The 23,489-nt window shown below is 34.4% G+C and overlaps 1 protein-coding gene across 1 annotated transcript; it reads left to right on the forward strand.

Annotated features, from left to right (window-relative positions):
• Positions 1-18,933: 18,933 nt before the first annotated feature.
• On the forward strand, positions 18,934-23,279 carry LOC133192347 (uncharacterized). Its single transcript, XM_061328363.1, has 4 exons — positions 18,934-21,589; positions 21,800-22,210; positions 22,312-22,391; positions 22,518-23,279. Exons 1-4 carry the CDS (start codon positions 18,934-18,936, stop codon positions 23,277-23,279), a joined length of 3,909 nt encoding a protein of 1,302 aa, XP_061184347.1.
• The last annotated feature ends 210 nt before the right edge of the window (positions 23,280-23,489 follow it).

Below are 23,489 nucleotides of genomic sequence, written 5' to 3' on the forward strand. Positions count from 1 at the left end.
CAGGCAGGACAATAAACACAAAGGCATACATAAAAGACAGGAGGTACGTGTTGTTGACAACATGACTATAGGATTTGACTGGTTACTGAGTATACATGTACCTGGGCCCCAGGTAACTCAGGGGGTGTTCACAGTATTGTTGACAGACCAGGGTCAGAGGTCATTACATAGTGTTACATGTATTTACATAACAAAGCTATAAGCCTACAATAATGCTATTAATTTCACTACACTCTCGTAAGAAATATAATGTGAATTATTTGCATGGAATGAAATATTTCTTTGCCCTTAGTTTATGTTTCATATTTACCGCGTTATAAATCTCAGCAGTGAAGGTAATAGTAAACATGGCGAACAAATTCAAGTTGCAATGATCATTTAGACATTTCAAATTGAAAATATTGGTTATATTGACGTTATTTGATTATTTCGATTTATTTCAAAGTTAAGAAATGAAAATAATGATGTTGTGTTGCGGAAAAAGAATGCCTACTTCACTAAGATGTGATTCTAGCTGGAGTTGTACCCCCCCCCCTTTCCCCTCAAAAAAGCATCAAAGAAAGGAAGGATAAAATAAAATCGAGTAGTTACATTATATTGCTCCTACGATCATGAGCTTTTTGCCTCCGTTGAGATGGCCAGAGACATAAATAACATGTTATAAATGTGTCTCCGAGATGGCGAATGATTATCCACGTGGCCACAATATCACATTTGCATGGATAAACTCAGAAACGATAAATAAATACAAAAACGTGTAAATTTTCATTGGAAATTTGCTATGTATTCTGTTCAAATATATTTATGATTTCTTATTAGAGAAATTATAAAATAACAAATATATATCTACTTAATACTTTTGTCTTCTCTGATTTGAACACCGTGATTTAGCGTGAATGTAATGCGCACGCGCAAGATTGTAAAATCCAAAAAATCCAGATGATTTCCGGAATTTTTTGAGGAATTTTCGTTGATTATTAATTAGCGAAGCTTTATTGAGAAAAAAAAACAAATTGGCAATCTTCAAGTACCAATGATGTTTAAAATATATAAAACAAAAGACAGTACTCTTCCGATTAATCGGTATTAAAAGGCCAAAAATTCGAGTCTATAATTTTAATATAGTAGTATAGATGTACATGTACATGTGAATATTTTCTAAACATTTTACAAAAATTTCAGTATGTGTCAGGTTTTTTTTTTGTAAAACATTTGAATAAATGAACCCAAGAAGTACAGTCAAACTTCTTTATCTCAATTTCAGCATGACCAAGATTATACTTAAAGATATCCAATCATCCAAGATATCCATGCAGGGTGAAAAACTTAAAGAACAAGTGGTTGGGAGTACCAACTCACGGCATATAACTTGGATTGAAATATCAGTTTTTTGAAATAATGAAGTTCAACTTCATAGAAATATATCCGCACAACTATAGGTATTGACCTTTATTTCTGCGAAGTTTCATAAAGATTTTCTAATTTAAGCCTTCTACGAGAACGCTCCAAAACAAAAATAGGGTGAATAAAAACAATTAGTTGTCCCGGCTTCCTTGCGCTGACCAACAATTCCATTTTATGCACCACTTGGACACATTGAAAGGATTAAACTAATAAAGTTTTGAAAAGTTTTCTTTGTTAATTACTGACAAAAATGATAATTTAAAAAATCACCTTTTTCCTGTTTCTATGGCAACGATGGGCATTTAGAAATTTTTGAATGTTGACAGAACAAATAAAGTGTCTTATCATAATTTCTGTAAATTTTCATCACAATTGTCCAAGCCACGTCGGAAAACATCTGTGTGTATATTCACCTTTTTCTGTATATTTCATTCCTATAGAAACTGTTTGCAAAAGATTCTAATTTTTAAAATAGAAATTACTTTGACAGAATGTAAGGAACAATCCGTACAAGTTTCAAAATAATTGTCTGAGCAGTTTATGAGAAAATGGAAGTTTAGCAGTTTTTACTTTTCTTCTGTTTCCACGGCAACAATGGGTGGTTTGAAAATTTTAAATGCGATTTGCACAACTACAATTACCGTTTATCATTTCTATGAAGATTCATTACGATTGTCTAAGGAATCAGCGAAAACACTTCAGGACAAAATTCTTCACTTTTCGTACGTTTCCATGGCAACGGTAGCCATGTAGAAACTGAAATATATTTTCCGCACAAATACAGTTGGTCATCATCTTTTATGGAAAGTTTCAGCAACATTGCCCCAGCCATCTGCGAGAAAGTCCGTGAACAATGTTTTCATGCGTACAATCGCAATATGTCCCCCGACTTCGTTCGGGGTGACATAATAATCGGAAGATCACTCGCCCTTTTCCGACAAATCGAGAAAACTCGGAAAAGGCCGAGTGATGCTCCGATTGAATCTCGGCCTTTTCCGTCAAGTGGAGAACACTCGGAAAAGGCCGAGTGATGTTCCGATTGAATAATCATTAACAGAATGTCGTGCGATATTCACGTCAAAACATGGCTGACGCAAAATAGTTCCTGAATTTTCCTCTTCAATTCGGGCATTTTTGCATAGGACATGGGCTAATTTTTTTATGAGATGATAAAATATGTGTAAACTTTTTTTTAGTTTAGCAGAATCATGAACATTTCCGGTGTAAAGACGAATAATGACCCCCATAGAATAATGACCGGTGGGTCATTTTTCAACGACAAAAAATGACCCCCCAGCCGTAGAAAAAAATAATTTTTTGTAGAAAAAGAGCCCTAGGGGTCATATTTTTATATGTGCGTCCTATAAAAAATTGACCCCCGTTGGAAAATGACCCCTTTTTCAACAGATACACAATTTATAACAGGTGATTGATGTCAAGGTTTGAACTTCAATGTTTAATTCTTCTTTATGCCCTTTTTCATCAACACTGGACGAAAGCGCAATTAAAATGCAATGAAACAGCATTACATTTACATGTATATTATTTCTATCTTTTAAGCCTATTGTGTTCTCAGCACATACTGAAAATCGCGAAATGACTTCTATTGGTTATAACTCTTAACGTAATCTCCCCTTATGACTGTCTTCCTTTTGTTTCGTATTTGGATATTGGACTAACTGTAGACATTCATAGCTAAATAACAGACAAGCGGGATGTTCTAGCTTTTCAATGGTTAACATGTCTCTCAAAGTATTCAGCATGCTTTGAGTACGATCAACTTTATTTTTTTAAAAGTGAATGAAAAAAAAATGAATGAGATAAGTTTTCGGAAATAAATACGGGGAGTTATGCAATGTAATATTTAAGTATATTTTTTGATGACATAAAAGGTGTGTAAATGAGGTAGAATGTATCTCGTGCGAACGACATACTGTGGATATATTTCCTAATAATAGAAATGGTGAAGATAACAAACAGTGATAATTTTAAAATATCCACAAACAATACTATTCTGTTAACAGGGCAAAAAAAGGACCCCCGAAAATTGCAGAGAAAGAGTAAGCATCCCCTGTTCACCCGTCACACCTGCCGTGAGCCCTATAAATAAATCAGGGACATTCCGTTGTCGAATTAAGTATAGAAAAAAGTCCAAACAATTGACCCAATTACAGGTTATATTTGTTGACAGGGTCATTGATACGACCATCGAATTTACGAATTCTGACTTTTAACGAGGTTGTTGAAACCCCTGTAACATCAACTTACATGTATCTGTCAGTACCCTGCCTCGATTTAAAAACTAATCATGTTCTTGGGTATCGAATAATTTGATAGACGTTAACATCATATGCAAATGATAGCGGAATATTACTACATAAATAATGAAAGTTGACGATGGAAAAAGCTGAAGTCATCCCGCTAGTCAGACAATTTACTTCTAAGTTGGTCTTTAGTGTCTATAGTCAGTAGGACGTCCAAATATGAAGCAGACGTGGCAAACATAACAAGGACATAAAATTTCTGCATGTCTGAAATATATACAATCGCATAATATGCATTCAATTTTATTTATAAACAGTGGTCTATGGGAATTTCTTTTCAAATATATAGAATAAAGAAGGATCCCAGTATAATGTACATATGTACATTCAAGCCTGTTAACATGGTCGTCTGAGAATAGGATACATACATGTAAGAGGAATTATTTTCTTTAGAAATCCACTTTAAAACAGTGATACATTTGTCAAATAAATATGGAAACATTTCATTACAGTGTGTATTGAAGTAGATAAATGTTTTTTGATTTATTATTAAAGACAGACCATTTTATTGACCTTCCAGGTGAATATAAGGATTTATTTTTTCCACATTGAACTAAATAGATTGAAAACAACTCTGAAAAGTTATTTCACCTGCATCCGAATTCCACTCAAGTTAACATAATATTCAGGCTCAAAGAATCGGAGAAGGGGGTGGGGGATTGCTCACCCCTCCTTTTTCTGAATATAAATTTTAGCAATTTCTTGTTTGAAAATGTTCATTAAAAGTCTTGTAAACACCCCCCCTCCCTTTTTAATACAATATAGTTAAAAAATCTCTCCTACTTGAGTGGACATGGTGAACATAACATTCAGGCACATAAAATCAGGGGTGGGGTGGAGTGTCCTCCCCCTTCCATTTTCATGAACGCTATTTTTTATTTTTTCGCTTGAAAATGATCATTGCAAGTCTGGTTGCCCTACCCCAAACTTTTTGATACAGTAGAGTAAAAGGAAATCCCCCTTACATCAAAAGACTTTTTAAGGGGTTCATCAAAGATATTTTTGGGATAAATTGTCATTTGGCCTCTTATAATGCCCCATTTCCCCTTTCGATGCTATGCCTGACATTTATTTTTTCTACATTGCACCAAAACTACATTTCAAATGCAAAATCAAAACTGGTTATGCTTATTATGTTAACTCCGATTCTCTCACTGTGTTTGGCTAGGACTTGAGCAAATGTAAACAAGAAACTTGATGTGTCTTCTTAATCAGTTTGTATCAATTAAATCGTTGAATCATATAATAAAACAATTAATGCTGTTTTTTCTGTCAGTGATGATTTTCCACCATCGAAAAAAACAATGTTCACCTCGCCCTTTGGGCTCGATAAATCTTTTACTTTTCTAGATTCTGAATCATCGCATTAATCTTGAAAACAGCAATAATTGTAGAATGTAATGAAATCAACATATTATCGATTTATTCCCAATTAGCTCAGGTGAGCATTTTGGTCAACAGATCTCTTGGTTTATTATTTTTATTTTGCCCCCCCCCCCCCTAAAAATTTCAACTATAATCCTTTTTACATGTAATCCACAAGGGGTCATTATTCTACGGGGGTCATTTTTCTTCACGTGGGGTATGTAGATTTTTAGGGTGATGACACTTTTTCTACGGGCAAAAGGGTCATTTTTCGACGTCGAAAAATGACGGGGGGTCATTTTTCGCCGTTGAATAATGACCGAGGGTCACTATTCGATGGCGAAAAATGACCCCCGGTCATTATTCTATGGGGGTCAATATTCGTCTTTACACCGGCGTGCTGAATGTACGATAATGGTGAGGCTTTTACACACTGCAGGAGCGGATCCCAAGATTTTTAAATTTATAAAAAGAAAATTAAATTGAAATAATTCATATGCAAGAAATACATTCACAAGAAAACGCAAAATGCTAAAGATTACGGCTGACAATCACTACTTTTCAAAGATAAAAATTCTAAATAAAATAATTAAAAATTCTATAGACAAAACAAGAGGAAAATGAATGCTGGGAAAATATCGGATCACATCAGCGGAACTGAATTTAATTCATAAAATTCGTAAGATCTCCCCTGTCAGTTGTAATTTTTATATCTGCGTTTCTACCTCGCTATTTCGGGGAGGAGGGGGGGGGTGTCTTCAAAGTAGACATGTTAATTAGCCATCGTTTTGTAGAATTATTAAGCCTTAGCATTTTGAGAAACTTGTGATGAAGGGTTGCTTATGATATGAAGGTGTAAAGCCTTTTTAGTGAAGAACTAAGATGCTTTTCATCTTTTATTGTTGACAATAACTAGTATATGTAGTAAGAAACTGAAAAATAAACAACACAGTCATAAGTACAATGTTACAAAAAACAAACAAGTAGAACAGCACAATAAATGCAATTCAGACAGACTAGTACATATTACTATGTGTATTTCATTCTATAGATGACTATAAAAATATCTCTTTTTACATACTTGATTACATGCATGTGTATGATATTTTGTAAATAAAACAATATGCTAACTTTACAAGTAATGAGACTTAATGTTTTGACTAGATAATTCGAGTTGATAATAATTATAATGAGTCGTACATGTATTATTCGACTGAGTTCGTGACATACGCAGACAATGCGAGTCCTGACCTTGACATTTACTACCGTTACTAAATTTAGACAAAAGTACAAAATCATGTTACATAAAATTCTACACATTCTACAAATGCATACATCTTTATGTTGCACAAGATTCATAATAAATCACAAAGAAATGCAACAAACAGGAAAAACTTACTCTATGCAGGACTAAAACAGCCAAATATGCCACAAGGCTTGCAGGTTTGATGAGGGCGCCATGCCGTACACAATACACAAACGGAAATGGTGTGTAAAAAACAAACAGATAACGGATTCAATCCGGATTGAATTAATAAGGGGGACAACTCAATGTCGTGTAACAATACAGAAGGTGACGGTCATTTTATTTAGAATCCCAGAAATAAAGCAAAACTTGCAATTAGAGAAAGATATATATGTATATATAGAGAGGGAAAAAGGGGGCGGGGGTTTGAAAACTGTGATTTGATCTACTATCTATACTTATAAATTAATAAATTTTGCAAATAAACTCCGAAACGGCTGTACCAGAGTTCTTACTTACTCCTCTATAAATACACTAGATACAAGATGATGTCCGTAAACTATATTCAGATTTCGCTCGCATAGTAGGTATCGTACATTAAATTAAAAGTCTACTTTAAATTTCTATAAACAGTCATGAAATACCAAAACCGTGAGTACGGTGGCGGTTCCGGTTGGCGGATCTAAGTTACTGGTAATTTTTAATGAAACTGACAACAAGCAATCGTTTATTTATTTCATAACATGTCATCACTGAAGTATTCAATCAAAACTTGATTTAAATAACATAAAAGATATAAGTTGTGATAACCGATTATAAAGGGAAATGTGCAAATTATTTACGTCATTCACCGATCTTAATATTGTCAGAAGCTTCTAGAACATCATATAGCATCGAGCATGATGTTAAAATCGATTATATAACTGCATGAGCATAGCCATTGAAATAATGGCAAATCATTGATAACACTATAAGTTGTGAATATATTTATGTATCGAAAAACTATTAGTATGTTTTCCTAATAAATTTATCGGTAAAATTTGTATATATTCCTCAATGACAGCATCGAGGCAACGAACCGAAGTACAATTTGTACTTCGTAAAAACTTGCTTACATGAAAAGAGAAAATTAATGAATAAGGTATTGTTCAAATACAGTTAAAGCTGTTAAAATTTTGTGCTTTAATCAACACATTTCAGTTTTTTTCTGAATACAAATACTCAGTCTATTCATATGGCGTTAAACAGCTGTTAAAAGCTAATGTAAAAAAAAAAGGACAAAGAAAATTCAATTTATCAGAAAATGTATGTATATTCGCTGCTTTTATCATTGACGGAAATGAAATAAGAGCACCTGAAGTACAATATCTATAACATAGTATAACAGGTTTCACAATAAACGTCAATAAATGAAATTGTTATTTTTCAAGTTTTTACAAAAGGGGGGGGGGTGGAGACGTACATCTACTTCTGCTTTAAGATTAAATGCAGGATTTTGAACAAAGTATTTCTTCCTACTATTAAGCTAGCCTGTAGGCTGTCGGTAGAAACTACAATATATATTATTGGAATTTTTCTGTCGGTAGTGGTATAAATTCAATTCCCCGCGCTTGCGCGGGATTTCATCTAGTAGATTGGAAATGAAGGAAATAAAAATGCGCCCGCCAAATATATACTATATACTACTGTTTTTATTCGATTTTCTGTATACTTCGTACTATCTATATTACTCTAGTGCAGTCCCCGTAAACTACATACATGAAAATAAAATGAATATTTTTAGTATTTTTTTAAGAAACGTTGGTCCTACGTTTTTTGGGAAATGATAAAATATTCTATTTCTTCTTAATCATATCAAAAAACTAGTAATATATAAAAGCTTCATAGATGTACCTCTATGTACTCTAGGAATCTTACAGGAAAAAGAAATTAGGAAGACAAAGAAATTGAATAATTTATGGATTTAAAAAGATCAAACATGAACGCATATACAACGTTTTTTGGCCACTCGTACGACGAAAATACAACTATGATTTTTTTTTCCAGTTTTTAAAGTAGACATCGACACATAGAAATATATCCGCACAACTATAGGTGTTGACCTTTATTTCTGCGAAGTTTCATAAAGATTTTCTAATTTAAGCCTTCTACGAGAACGCTCCAAAACAAAATAGGGTGACTAAAAAACAATTAGTTGTCCCGGCTTACTTGTGCTGACCAAAAATTCCATTTTATGCAGAAACCACTTGGACACATTGAAAGGATTAAACTAATAAAGTTTTGAAAAGTTTTCTTTGTTAATTACTGACAAAAATGATAATTTAAAAAAATCACCTTTTTCCTGTTTCTATGGCAACGATGGGCATTTAGAAATTTTTGAATGTTGACAGAACAAATAGAGTGTCTAATCATAATTTCTGTAAATTTTCATCACAATTGTCCAAGCCACGTCGGAAAACATCTGTGTGTATATTCACCTTTTTACAGGATGATATGGTCAGCGCGCAAATGCATTCCCATGCGCGTGTGTGAAATGTGTGAAATGACCAATATACTTGATATAGGAGTAACATTTATATTTTTTGATTAATTGCGTTGAAAATCAGAATATAAGAATATATATATATATATATATATATATATATATATATATATATATATATATATATATATATATATATATATATATATATATTCTAGACAAGATGTTTTGGTAATTTAGCAAGAACTCACGTGCATACACGTGCAATTTGCTGTGATTGGCTGAATCAAAAATCTCAATAACTCACTATAGTTTGTTTGTTTTTTGACAATTTACTTTGAAATTTAAAATATAAGTATATATCATGAGGTTCTACAACATGCTATATACGGAATTTCTTGTAAACGTGCGTATGAATGGGTGCTGCAATTTGATTTTCTGAAACGTAAAATAACTATAACTTCCTAACTCTTTAACAAATGAGGATGAAATTCATAATATAGATAGGTGGAATTGTTTCCTACATTATTTTATTTTCAAAATTGAATACAGAAATTTTGCCTAATTAAATGAAGCTTATAGAGATTGAAGCACCAAAAGGGAGTTGGGGAGCGTTTGGGGAACATCTGTAACGGTCTCCGTTACAATTAGAACTAGTTAATTATTTTTTAAAGCTGACAGTTACGATTATTTAGCGGAAAATGTGTATAATGGAGCTCTAAAAAATGATTTTTTTTTTAAATTTGAATGGGTCAATTCTCCATTCTACATTAATGTTTAAAAGATGGAAAGTAAATGTAAAATCTATTTTACGTTTCAAAAAAAAAAAAAATTAAAAAAAAAAAAAGAGGAGTCTGGATCCATTCAATATGGAAATCGAATATTTATGAAAAATATATTTCTTTCAACAAATTCGTTTATCTAAAGCACACTGACACACATCGATGACAAGCAGCCATCGTAGCGTAGTGGTCAACGCATTCTGTCATATGCATAACCTTAACCTTTGGAGAGAGTTCGAATCCTGTGTGAAGCTATTTTTTTTTTCTTTTCATATACCTTAAAAACATAAGTGAAAACTAAAATTATTTATCGATAAGTTATTTAATAAAGTAAACGAAGCAAATATGTAAGATGATACTGACAATACAATTTTAGAAAAATATCTTTTCATGAACTCTTAAAATTAAAATTTCTTTTCTCAAAGCAGGTATTGTCCTCGCCTAGGACGCCTCCATTCTTGAACCATAAAAGCAATCAGTAAACGTGTGCCCCCTCCCCCAATTAAATATTAAACTTTGAATTTGGTGAAAAGGGTATAGAAAACAAAATATGTATTTCACCAAAGTCTAGAAGTAATGCAGTACTAATCAACTGCATTTTATTTCTCATATGATTGCTAAATACGTATATTCCCCTCTCCAATAAACAAATAATGCCCCCCCACCACCACCACCATTTTAATACCAAAACTGTAGAGGAACAAATTGAATGCATTATCTAACGGGAATCAGTGAAACATCTTATGGAGACTTTAATATTATTTTTGTAAGTTTTTAACTATAGAGTTAACAATTAATACTGAGGTAGGGGGCACTTTTAAAAAAAGGTATTGTATTCATTTATGTCATTTACGTCCGGCCTGTTGTACAGTCCGAGGGGGAGGAGGGAGCTCTTAAAATGACTTAGTAGTTTTAAGTGTAAAACACATATTTGAAGATCAGTATATCCGAACCAGGGTATTTTATGTTCAATTTATGCCAATTTACACTAAAAGATAGATAAATAATGATTAATTGCACCTTTACCGCCTGAACAATATTGTACCTTTACCTTTTTTCCTGCTAATCAAGGAATTTTTTGTGGGGTCGTGGCTGTAACCCCCCCCCCCCCCCCATTTCTTTCTACGAACTTAATAGCTTTATTAATGCCTGAAAAAAAGGATTAAAATTTCTTGACGAATTTACCCAAATCTACGAGTATTAAGGTCAAGATCTAGTAAATGACTTTAGACCGTCTTTTCGGTGCTAGATCCATTATGACGTCATATACAATTTAAACTTTCCTTTTCCCGTACTTTACAGCTCCAATAGAATTATGTAGAAAATAAAGTATTTTCATGGCATTCAATTTGAAATCATGTGAAAAGTAATCCCGATACCTATATTCAATTTTACATTATTTTAAAGAAGAGGTTAAGAACATACAAATTACCGTTTTCTGAGAGACTGTAGGCAATCTGAATACATTTCCTTCGTCTGATATGGAAAAAACTCCCATATTCTTGACTGGCTTTCTTAATTTTTCATTGAAAATGACAGTTTACAAGAAGTTTTTTCGTCTTGTTTTCTTGCAAATTATGCCCCGATACACCTTATTTGACCGCGCTATAGTTATAAAGCATCATAAAAGGAATTTATTTCTCAAGTTTGAGAAATCTGTAGGCTCTTTTCATTTACTAGATCTTGACCTTAAATGAAAAAAGAAAATGAATTTGTCTTTGTTTCTGTTTTAGTACGTTTTTTTATGTCGTTCCTGGTATTTAGTGAAACATGTACTTTCACTTCTCACCTGCTGTAGATATCTTCTTGAAGGTAGTTCGTATATAAGTCGGGATAAAGGTGCATAATTTTATTTGATATAATTATACTTGCGTATCTCATTTTTCCATTTAACTGAGTAATGTCAAACAATAACAATAGCGAACATGACGTATAAACTTTGAATATACTCCCAGTATCGGTACACAACATCAAAAGTAATGTTTTCGGAAAAGTAATGTAGCTCTTATTTGGTTGTTTTTTAAATGCATTCGTTTCTTTTACTCTTACATGATACAGAGGTTATATATGCATAACTTCAAAGGAAGGTTCCAATATGTACAGAAGGCGTTTGTTTACCTCTAGTGTGGGATTCAACTAATTACAGTAAAACCTGTTTCCCATAATAAAACAATTAAATAGTGGACCTATACACTTACTAAAGTGTTAGTAAACAACTTAAAATCGTAGTATTATGATTTATTTGAAAAATGTTTAATTTTTAAACAAAATCTATAATCGTATCAATTACAATGGGCAAAAGGGTTGAAAATGAGAAAATTCGGATTTTTGTAGAATGTTCTTTTTTTAGGTATTAGAACACATCTGCCCCACAAAAATAGAAACATCTTGATGTTGTTTTTAAACTGAACCCTAAAAAAAATTGGGGCAGGTCTGTGCTGTATATAAAAATTGATCATTCCATCCCAAAAATGTGATAAATTAAAGCAAATTCCTGTATCTCATGTAGTTTGGGGATGTAGATCTCAGGTATACAAGTACAGAACTCCAAGATTTTTTCCACTTTGTTAAACTACAATACCTAGACTATCTTTTAAGCAAAAAATATTTGACCAAAAATTCAGTTTCATTTTGACTATTTTACAGGACATATTTTGACCCTTCGTGGGCTTTGCTCTTTACGAAAATCATAAAAAGAAGATTGAAAAACAAAAAAGTTGAAAAATTCACTATTTTAAATTCGCTTCCGGTAGCAACCAGAAGTAGTGACGACGCACAAAAATATGATTCTGCAAATGTTACGGTGTAAAATACGACTTTTCGGACTAATTATAAATTACTTTGTAAATTAACTTTTCGGATTATGTGTAAATTGTTATAAAAACTTTTCGTATATTTCGGCAAATGTGATAAATTCTATAAATTCCGCACAGCTTTAATCCTACCTGAGGCAGTCTGACATGGACAGTTAATCTCCTAATTGACTTCTGTTTATATTTATTGACACTTAATCCTTCATCTACTTTTATTCTATTATATACATGCCGCTAAAATGTCACCATTCTCTCAATAATTGTTTGATACTTGATTTCTTTATACTTTTTGTTAATCCTATTATTTTACTCTTTCTTTGTTCAGTATGTATGTTTTGTTGTCAAAAATTATAGCAGTTGGAATCAGACGTTCGGTGCTGATACATTCCAAACTCATGTAAAAGTATATTCTATGCTGATTCTATATAAAAGTACTAAAACTATAACGCGTGTTGGCTTATTGGAGGTTTTATGAATCTGGGTTCAACAATAAGAGGAAAACTCACGGTTGGCCCAGAATTAGAATTGGACGGACAAACAGTACCGTAAAACAAATCTAAAGGTCTTGATCTATCTTCTCCAATAAGTCTCCAGTTCATATCCTCAGCCGTTCTTTAGATCACTCGCTGACAAAATTCCATTTAAAAATCAGGAAATAGCCAATAACTTGGAACCGAAAGATAATTTTCCAAAAGTTCCTTGAAATGAACAAAGTTCATTTAATGACTCATTTTTCCTGAAAGTTTCACCGAAAACCACTGAACAGTTTTTGATAAAACGCCTGCACAAATTTTGGTCAAAATAATAATAATAATTTAAAAAAAACAGTAGAATCACTTTATTTATAAACATGAAAATAGTGCAGAATTCAAACAGAGAGAAAAAACGCCAATTTATAAAGAAAACGCAAATTAAAGCTAAAAAATGAGAAAAAATTCGGACATCGTCGGAATAAAACTCAGATTGCCTGCGTGAAAATTTATGGAAACCACAACACCAGGGCAATACACCTTCGCGGCTAGGATAAGGCTGTCCGTAAAATATTAAACTGTTCCAACTGTATTAACTTCTCTGAACTACCTATATATGACGTCATAATAGCAAAAGGACGTCAAGTCACTGCATACTTGAGCAGACATGACGGGGAAAGTGTCATAACTTTTACATTCCTTCACATGACATGTAAAGATTTTTTAACGTTATTGTTTGATTCAAATGTCTGGATTGTTCTTTAAGCTTAAGTGTGGTGTTATGATGTTGAGCATTTGGAATCTAATATATTTATTGCTTTAACTTGTCCGATTTACATATATTCAAACAATAACAAAAAATTGACTGTGGAACGCTCCCCCTTACACGTCCATGGACAGAGTTAGAATTTATAAATCGTGTATATGACTGGCACAAGTGATTAATAAGGATAAATTGAAGATATTCTGTGTGAATCTACTAGAGAAGTATGTCCTCTAACTGAATTTTGCTGGGGGATTGTATGTAATTTATCCTATTTTGAATAAATTACGATAAAGAGTGGAAAATGCCTCCTTTTATGTGGGTAGTTGAATTTCTAATTAAACATTTTCTCAAGAAGTAAAATTCAGACCTGCCCCAAGCACTTTATATGTACCAAAGATCACGATGAATTGACTTATGTGACAAATTTTTCTTAATAATGTTGTTTTGCACTTGTGCCGATGCCATTTTTGTGCAACATTTAGGAATTTATAAGTGTCCGTCACGTGATCAAAAAAGTCATGTGACATCACAAAAATGCATTATTATAATACCTGATTACACTGTCATCACAAGTTGACTGCAAATTCATACATAGATTACAAATTGAAATTAAAGTCTAGCTCAAAATAAAATGTAAATGTTAATGCATATTAAGCCTTCGGACAGCCTTAACATAGCTGCGTTAATACACACTTAATAAGAAACAGTAGAATCACTATAAGGTCTTCCGTGAAGACGGAAGACCTTAATAATAATAAGAAACAGTAGAATCACTATATGTCTTCCGTTGAAAACGGAAGACCTAATAAGAAACAGTAGAATCACTATAAGGTCTTCCGTGAAGATGGAAGACCTTAATAACTAGATGCTTGTTGCGAGCAACGTGAGGTCTTCCGTCCGAATAACCATCCTTATATGTGATAATCTATGCATGTAAAATTAAATTTATATGTGCTCTTTACTACACCTTAAAATATAACATGAATCTTTAAAAAAAATACTAGGAATCTAAAGATTTTTGATTTATAAACATGAAAATAGCGCAGAATTCAAACAGAGAGAAAAAACGCCAATTTATAAAGAAAAACGCAAATTAAAGCTAAAATGAGAAAAAAATTCGGACATCGTCGGAATTAAACTCAGATTGCCTGCGTGAAAATTATGGAAACCACAACACCAGCGCAATACACCAGCCATCATTGATGTTTACTTTGCACTCATTGTCTGACGTAACGAGTGTCAGACAGGTTAAAAATTTTCGTTTCATAGTACGGAATTATAGGATAAAAGCTACCTAGCCAAATCTTGTGCAAGCAGATTCACATCTAAAGAAGAAAGTACGTTATGTACCAAAATCGACCCTGTCCCCAAATCTGAGGAAGATTTTTTTTAAACATGTCTAAGATGTCCTCTTTTTAATTCAGCTTTATTTTTGCAATTAGCTCAAATCAATTTTCCTACAAAGCTATCTGAATATAGATAGTTTCTTTGGAAAATAACACTAGATGACGTTATGACGTCAACCTAGCGACGCTACGCAAATACGAGAGTTGTTGGAAAGTTCGTTATATTACTTTCAAGAAATATTAAAAAAGTACACATTTTCTTATATAAAAACATTTATTTTGTTTAAGTGTGAAGTTTCATTCCATTCGATTTAACAGAAATCAATTTACTTAATTTAAAAATCAACATGTTTGGTAACTCCGGAGCTACATTATAACGTCAAAAAACATTGCTTCATGGTGTTTTTAAAATAAAAAAAAATCGCCCTTTACATTTCACACAGTTTGATCCAATAGCCACTAATTAAAACCGTTTCTCAATTTTCATTTATTTTGCTAAAAATTGTACCAGTAGCATAATTTTGTTTGTCCATGTTTTATTATTTTTTTTTTTTAATTTTACCACGTAACTGTGCATTTACAAGATCAGCAACTGTAAAGCGCCTTTCTCTTTCCATGACTTTACCAACTCAATTTTTATGTTCATATTTTTACACATAATTTACTTTCTCACAGACCGCCCTTGTCTGATACAGAGTTTTAATCATTCGAACAGAGCCTCTATCATTTATACACATATGCACAAATCACTTTTGACATTTGTTCCTATACAATATTTTTAGAGTTTATTCTGAAGATTTCCAGAGTACAACTCAAAATTTTGTGATACCTTTCAAAATTGGTTTCTATATAGAGCTATACACATTTCCAGTGTTGTACTGAGGGGTCATAAAAAAAATCGATGTATTGTCGCTGAGTAGGATATTTGACCTGTCGATGAGAAATTGGACCGCTTAGGTCAAAATTGTGGGCGGGATCGGCTAAATCTCATTTGCATTCGTTGGTGTTCGACAGTGACGAAATTGACCAAGTTTAATCCCAGTGTGGTTTAAGTAAATTTTACATCATGGAAGCCAGCACAAGATACAAAGGTATTAACAAAACATTTATTGATGATGTTCTTGGGCAGAATGCGTTTTGTCGACCCATCGATCGGTTAAATAATGGTCTCAGAAAAAGTTTGGTTTTTGGGTCTGACAATATACGTATAATGAAAGATTAATTTATGTGATTTAGAACAAAATAGAGAGAGGGATGGAGGGAGAGAGAGAGAGAGAGATGCGTAACGCATATTGAATAGTGCGTTTATTATAAGTATCCGATTATTCTAATTCAAGCAAGATTTTGACTTTTAAAAACTAGACAATATTTTTTTTATGCGAATTACTGGGTTTGTTTTTAAGATTGCATTAAAACTTTTAACACTGTTTTATAGAATGTCAGATTCCCTATCAAATTTTATGAGAAAGCATTAAAAATATTTTCGAAAAGTATTTGTTAATAGATAACATTGAAAGGGCAAATTCCCCAGTCAATCCCGGCGTCATTCACGAATTTATCTAATCAAAATGTGTTTAAAACTTTTCTGTCTTGTCATCTGAAAAAGTTTCCAAAAAAAAAAAACCCTGAAAAAAGTACTCATTCGATTAATAATTTTATAGGTCACTGGATGGTCCTTCTAAAATGCACGAATTAAGTATCACCCCCCCCCCCCTCTTTACAAGCTGCTATGGATGCAGCACTTCTCTTGGATAGTTGGCATAGGCAACTTTCTATCGCATTTTCTTTAGCAACTTATTGAGGCTTTTTCACCAACTTAGTATAGCTTTTCCAAAAATAAATAAATAAATAAATAAATAAAATAAAATAAAAATAAAAATAAATAAATAAATAAATAAAAATAAACATGCATAAACATTTACTTTCTTTGAAGAACACTTTTACGATCTTTTTTTTAAATACGTACATACAATTATAGATAAATGCTGTTGCATGAAGTTTCGACTTTGTTGCTTGAAGTTTCGCTCAATATGAGAGCCTATCTTAAAGTAAGTATTGTAAGCATTCGATACCAAATCTATGGAGAGAAAGATCATAGGCATTTATGCCTGCTTTTCAATTCATTTCAGGCAGAGCGCTCGCTCCGTGATCGGAAGGTCGCTCGTGTGTTCGAATCACGGCCGCGACCGACCTAAGTCGATAAAAAATAGGTAGCAACTGTTCCTTTGTCAAGCGCTCGGCACTTTGAAGTGACAAGTTGCGGGTCTTTCGGATGAGACCTTAAAACCCGAGGCTTCGTGTCACGGTAGGTTCAAACTTTTTTTCACAATTTTTTTTCACTACCAATTTTCCCCCAATACACTAAATTCCTAAATTTTACCAATGCTACAGCAAAAAGAGGGGGAGGGGGGCTTTCAATGAACATTTTCAAAGTTGGGAAAAAAGTGGGAAGGGGCCCTGCTCCCCTGATTCTTCGTGATAAATAACTTGTTTTCAGACACAGATAATTTTGTTCCTCAGTATACTTATATTAAATTGTGTGATACACATACACCGCCGTAATGGGGTGTGTCACAATCAAAATTTAATCCCGATTATTGTTTTATTTATGTTTATGATTTTTTTTTATTTTTCCTTTACGGGACCTCTTTATTCTGTTACCTGTAATGAACCTCAAATTTAGAAATTGCAGGCATTGGTCAGTTACAGCCTATTGTATTTAGAGTATTTAAATCGCTGCATTGCTGACCAGGTAGCCGGGGTCCACGTTTTCATACTTTTTACATGCTTGACGTACAATCCAAGATGTGTAGATAGGTAGTTTTTACAACGGTAACCATTTCTCCATGAGGGGTAAGTTAAATTTTCTTATTATTTAGTGTTTTGATATTGCATTAAGATTTGTTAACTTTGTAAGAAAACGGGTTAAGTAATGTTTTTGTTACTGTTTACGTATACAAGTTTTGCTGAGTAGAGTTACTCATGCGTGTAATGTTCTGGTTTTGTGCATGTACTAAGTTATGTACGCACGCAATGTATTTTGGTTTTTTTTTTGCCGCTTATACAGTCGGTGTCGTGGGTTTAGTTGTTAAAACCACTTGTGTTAAGAAATTGTGTATTCTTAACGCTGTCTACATATATAACAGTGTTTGGTTAGATTTACTGTTTGTACGGTGTGCCATTTGTGCAATGATAGTCAATGGTGACTAGTTTTTTTTTAAAGGTATACGTAACCTGTGACTTAAAAATGTTATTTAATTTAAAGGTTCCTGATAAAATCCTGATAATATCTAGTCATGTGTGTGTTGGCAATGACGTTCAACAGACCGGAGACCCACTGGGAGCCTGTTGGCGGGAGTCCGTCGTGAAACGGGCGTGTCTGGACGTATGCGTGGTTGTGAGCAAACACCAGGATGACGTGGATTGAAAAAGACTTTTAAGATATACATATTGTAAATTATAAATGTATAAATATGGTGTAAATATTGTTAATACTGATTTTATTTTTATATAAAAAAAAATGTAAATAGAAAAAAAAAATCTTGTTGTGTCTGACTGAACAGAACACGACGGCTGTCGTGACAAATTGGTGTCAGAAGTGGGATAAATCTGTTCAGTCAGCAGTATATTTGTATATGGCAAGTTTGTTATTTTGTTTAATCATTTTGTTGTTTTTGCAGTCAAAAGATTTTGTGGGTTTTTTTTTTTTTTTGACAACTTCGGAGTGTTAGTGCTTGGTTTATGGATGGAGCCCCGAATGGAGAAAGCTAGGTTACCGTTGCTTTGTATGAATTGAGTTTGTATACCAAATATTTTTTGTTTAAAAGTATACATTTTTGTGAGAGATTTTTGACATTTTGTTTGGGAAATCAATGTTGTTTTACTGGGTTGAAGCAATATTTTTCATATTTAATCATTTAGTATTTACTATTATGATGGAGTCTTTAAGAGAGATAACAGAATATGGTCAAAGCCTTAACTTGACTGGTGCGGACCTACAGCAGTTTATACAGCAACAACAGGTACACCAGCGTGAGCTACGAGCTGCTGAGAGAGAGAAAGAGAAGCAGGATAGAGAGTATGTTCTAAGTAAAGAAGCGCTTGAGATTGAGAAACTCAAACTCCAGGAGAAAAAAGGTATGGAAGAGATTGAAAGTAAACTCATGCATACTATTCAAACATTGGAGCAAAAGTTAGCTGTAAAAGAGTTAGAAATGAAATCAGAAAACTCTAGCAATGCAAAGTTTCCAAACATGCCTGTCTTCGATGAAGTTAAGGATGATATTGATTCTTATTTGAGACGTTTTGAAAGGTATGCTGCAGCACAGAAATGGAAGTTAGACAGTTGGGCTGTTAACTTGAGCGCACTGCTCAGAGGTCGTGCACTGGATGTGTATGCACTGCTGCCACAGGAGAAAGCTTTGGACTATGATGCTTTGAAGACGGCGTTATTAAAGAGGTTTGAAAAGACGGAGGATGGGTTTCGTCAAAAGTTCCGTAAGAGTAGACCTGAGGTAGGGGAAACTTTCTCACAGTTTGTTGTTCGTCTCGATAGGAGGATTGAGCTTGGTCGAGTAGACAAGACTTTTGAGGGCCTCTACGATATGTTTCTTAGAGACCAGTTTTTGTTTCTGTGTAACAAAGAATTAACATTATTTTTAAAAGAACGTATACCGAAAAACATCAAAGAAATGTGTGCCTTAGCCGATCAGTATAGAGAGGCAAGACATGTAAATATTCAAACACTAGTTCATTATAGCAAGAAGGAGAATACCCCAGAAAAACGTCAGGCATCGAGAGAACAAGACCAACGGGAGCAGAAACAAGGATGGAAGACTCAACCTATGAAGACGCCAATGAAGAAAGATGTTCGTTGCTTCAAGTGTGACAGACTGGGCCACATAGCGTCTCAGTGCCATCAGACCCAAAAGAACCGGAACTCAGTGAATGCAGTCGTTGATCGAACAGAGGAGGAATCTATGGTGAAGAACTCGGAATTACAAGGCAAGTGTGGATCATTTACTTCCTTTACAAGCACATCTACATTTTCAATGGCATCAAATTCTATGGACCTTGTAAACACTTCATCATGTAACGTTAGTGCATCTCTTGGAGATATGCCTTCCTGTAATGGCAAATTAAATGAACATTTTGTGACAGTGCTTAGGGACACTGGTTGTAACGGCGTTGTAGTTCGCAGGAATTTGATAGATGATGTTCAGCTTACAGGAAATCATCGAATTTGCATTCTGGCGGATGGATCTAGAATTCAAGCACCTGTTGCGCGAGTGAAAGTAGACACTCCATACTTTGTGGGAGAAATAGACGCTTGGTGTTTAGAAAATCCATTGTATTCCCTGATCATCGGAAACATCCCGAACGCAAGAGATCCAAAGGATCCAGATAAAGACTGGACACCTAATCAAGCTCATGCAGTTGTGACTAGGCAACAAGCTCAAAAGGAAGGTAAGAGAACTAAATCTCTTTGTGTTCCAGAAATAATTGACGCTGATATCTGTCCCGACGACATCAAGGCAGCACAGGAGAAAGACGAGACGTTAAACAAGATAGGTTCTTTGGTGGGCCAAGACGACGACTCCAAGGTAACCTTCATCAGTAAGAAAGGTATCATTTATCGTGTTTTCCAGTCAGATAAATATCAGAATGGTAAACGATTTACACAGTTGGTTGTACCAAAGAAATTTAGGACTAAAGTTCTTTCTCTCGCTCATGAGTCTATTATGACAGGTCACTTAGGTACTTCTAGAACAGCCAGCAAAGTTCTAGCAGAATTTTATTGGCCGGGAGTTCAAGCAGACGTACGTCGATTCTGCAGATCATGCGACATCTGTCAACGAACCACTCAGAAAGGCAGGACTACAAAGGTTCCACTCGGAGATATGCCTATCATTGAAGTACCATTCAGACGTGTAGCTGTAGACTTGGTAGGACCTATCCAACCAGCAACAAGTAAGGGTAATCGTTACATTTTGACTGTTGTTGACTTTGCTACCCGTTACCCGGAGGCAATTGCTCTTAAGGGAATTGACACTGAACGAGTCGCTGAGGCTCTAGTAGATGTATTTTGTAGAGTTGGGGTACCAAAGGAAATGCTCACGGATATAGGGACACAATTTACATCCGAGCTGATGACAGAGGTCAGTCGTTTACTTTCTATACGACAGTTAACAACGACGCCATATCACCCCATGTGCAATGGACTAGTAGAGCGGTTTAATGGTACGTTAAAGCAGATACTACGACGGTTATGTTCGGAATGTCCAACGGATTGGGATAAGTACCTATCAGCATCGTTGTTCGCATACCGTGATGCTCCTCAGGAGAGTCTAGGATTCTCACCGTTTGAGTTGGTTTACGGACATGAAGTTAGAGGACCTATGAAGATCTTGAGAGAGTTGTGGACTAAAGAAGTAGTAGATTCAGAAGTGAGAACTACATACCAGTATGTTGTAGATTTGAAGGAGCGACTTGAAGATACTTGCAGAATTGCGAGAGAGAATCTACAGAAGTCGTCAAAGAAATACCGGAAGTATTACAACAAGGGAGCAAAGAACAGACAAATGTCAAAAGGTGAGAAAGTTCTTATTCTTTTGTCAACTGCCAGTAACAAATTACAAATGCAATGGAAAGGGCCATATGAAATTATAGAAAAAGTAGGAAAAGTCGATTACAGAATAAACGTGAATGGAAAATTTAAAACATTTCATGCAAACATGTTGAAGTTGTACATTGACAGAGAAAGCGACAAAAATGACGAAACAGGTGTTCTAGGTATTGCAGGTGCAGCTGTTCTTGATCTAGATGATGATGGAGAAAGTGATGATGAGATGTTGTGCGATTCCCCAGGTGAAACGAGAAAGGAGGGACCAACAGATGTGAAAGTAAGTGATGAACTAACTGAAAATGAGAAAGCAGACATCAAGGCATTACTAGACGATTTTTCAGATGTTTTAACAGATGTACCTGGTTTGACGAATCTCGGTGTTCACCATATCAAGCTGACTAATGACCAGCCTATCCGCACCAAGCCATATCCTCTGCCGTTTATTTCAAGAGACGTTGTTTGTGACGAGGTAAAGAAGATGTTGGAAGTTGGCGTGATCGAGCCATCGACAAGTCCATACAGTTCCCCGATAGTCATCGTAAAGAAGAAAGACGGTTCGAACAGGTTTTGTATCGATTTTCGTGCAAGTAATAAAGTATTTTCGATGCAGAAACTATTCCTAATGCTGATGATATCTATGTGCAACTCTCTGGCTGTAAATATGTGTCCAAATTTGATTTATCTAAAGGATACTGGCAGCTACCATTGGATGAGGCAGCGAAGGAGATCACCGCTTTCCAAACTCCACTTGGTTTGTTTCAGTTCAGGGTGATGCCCTTTGGCTTTATAAACGCTTCCGCAAGTTTCAGTCGGCTGATGCGAAGACTCTTAGATGGAATGCAGTGTGTGGATAACTTTATTGATGATGTGATTGTATATACTCGTACTTTCTAGGAACACATCAATGTGATTCAGAATCTTCTACAAAGACTTCGTGCAGCAAATGTGACTGCAAAACCAAGCAAGTGTTTCATTGGTTACCGAAGCCTTGAGTGCCTTGGACATATTGCGGGCAACGAAGAACTTAGACCTCTTCCCGACAAAGTTTCCGCTATCCACAACTTTTCCCAGCCTTTAACAAAAAAGCAAGTACGCTCATTTTTAGGTCTGGTAGGATTCTATCGCAAATTCATTCCGAATTTTTCAGCTGTTGCTTCACCTTTGACAGATCTTACCAAAAAAGGCCAGCCAAACAAAGTGACATGGGGACCACCCCAAGAGAATGCGTTCATCACTCTCAAGACTGCTTTAACGGTAACACCTGTACTTAAATTACCTGTTTTGAATGAAACTTTTGTTTTACAGACAGATGCGTCAGATCGAGGTGTTGGGGCAGTTTTGATCCAGTACGAGAATGGTATGAAAAAACCTGTCGCATACGCTAGCAAGAAACTCTCCAAATGTCAGGTAAATTACTCAACAATTGAAAAGGAATGCTATGCAATAATCTGGGCAGTTCAAAAATTTCGTAGATATTTGTATGGAAAGGAATTTCTACTAGAAACAGACCATCAACCACTGGTTTATCTTACCAAAGCCAAAGTATCAAATGCACGAGTGATGCGATGGGCATTATTACTGCAACCATACAGGTTTCGCATTATTTCTATCAAGGGATCAGAAAACGTAGGAGCTGATTGTCTTAGCAGAATGTAGTTATGTTGTATATAATGTATAGATGATTTTATGCCATATTGATTGTGTTTTTTTCAAAAGTTCATTGAACTTTCTTTTGTTTGGGAGATATGTCACAATCAAAATTTAATCCCGATTATTGTTTTATTTATGTTTATGATTTTTTTTTTATTTTTCCTTTACGGGACCTCTTTATTCTGTTACCTGTAATGAACCTCAAATTTAGAAATT

This window comes from Saccostrea echinata, unplaced genomic scaffold (genome assembly GCF_033153115.1).
Source record: "Saccostrea echinata isolate AGI-Se365-2 ecotype Australia unplaced genomic scaffold, CSIRO_AGI_Sech_v1 ptg000025l, whole genome shotgun sequence".
NCBI classification, from domain to species: domain Eukaryota; kingdom Metazoa; phylum Mollusca; class Bivalvia; order Ostreida; family Ostreidae; genus Saccostrea; species Saccostrea echinata.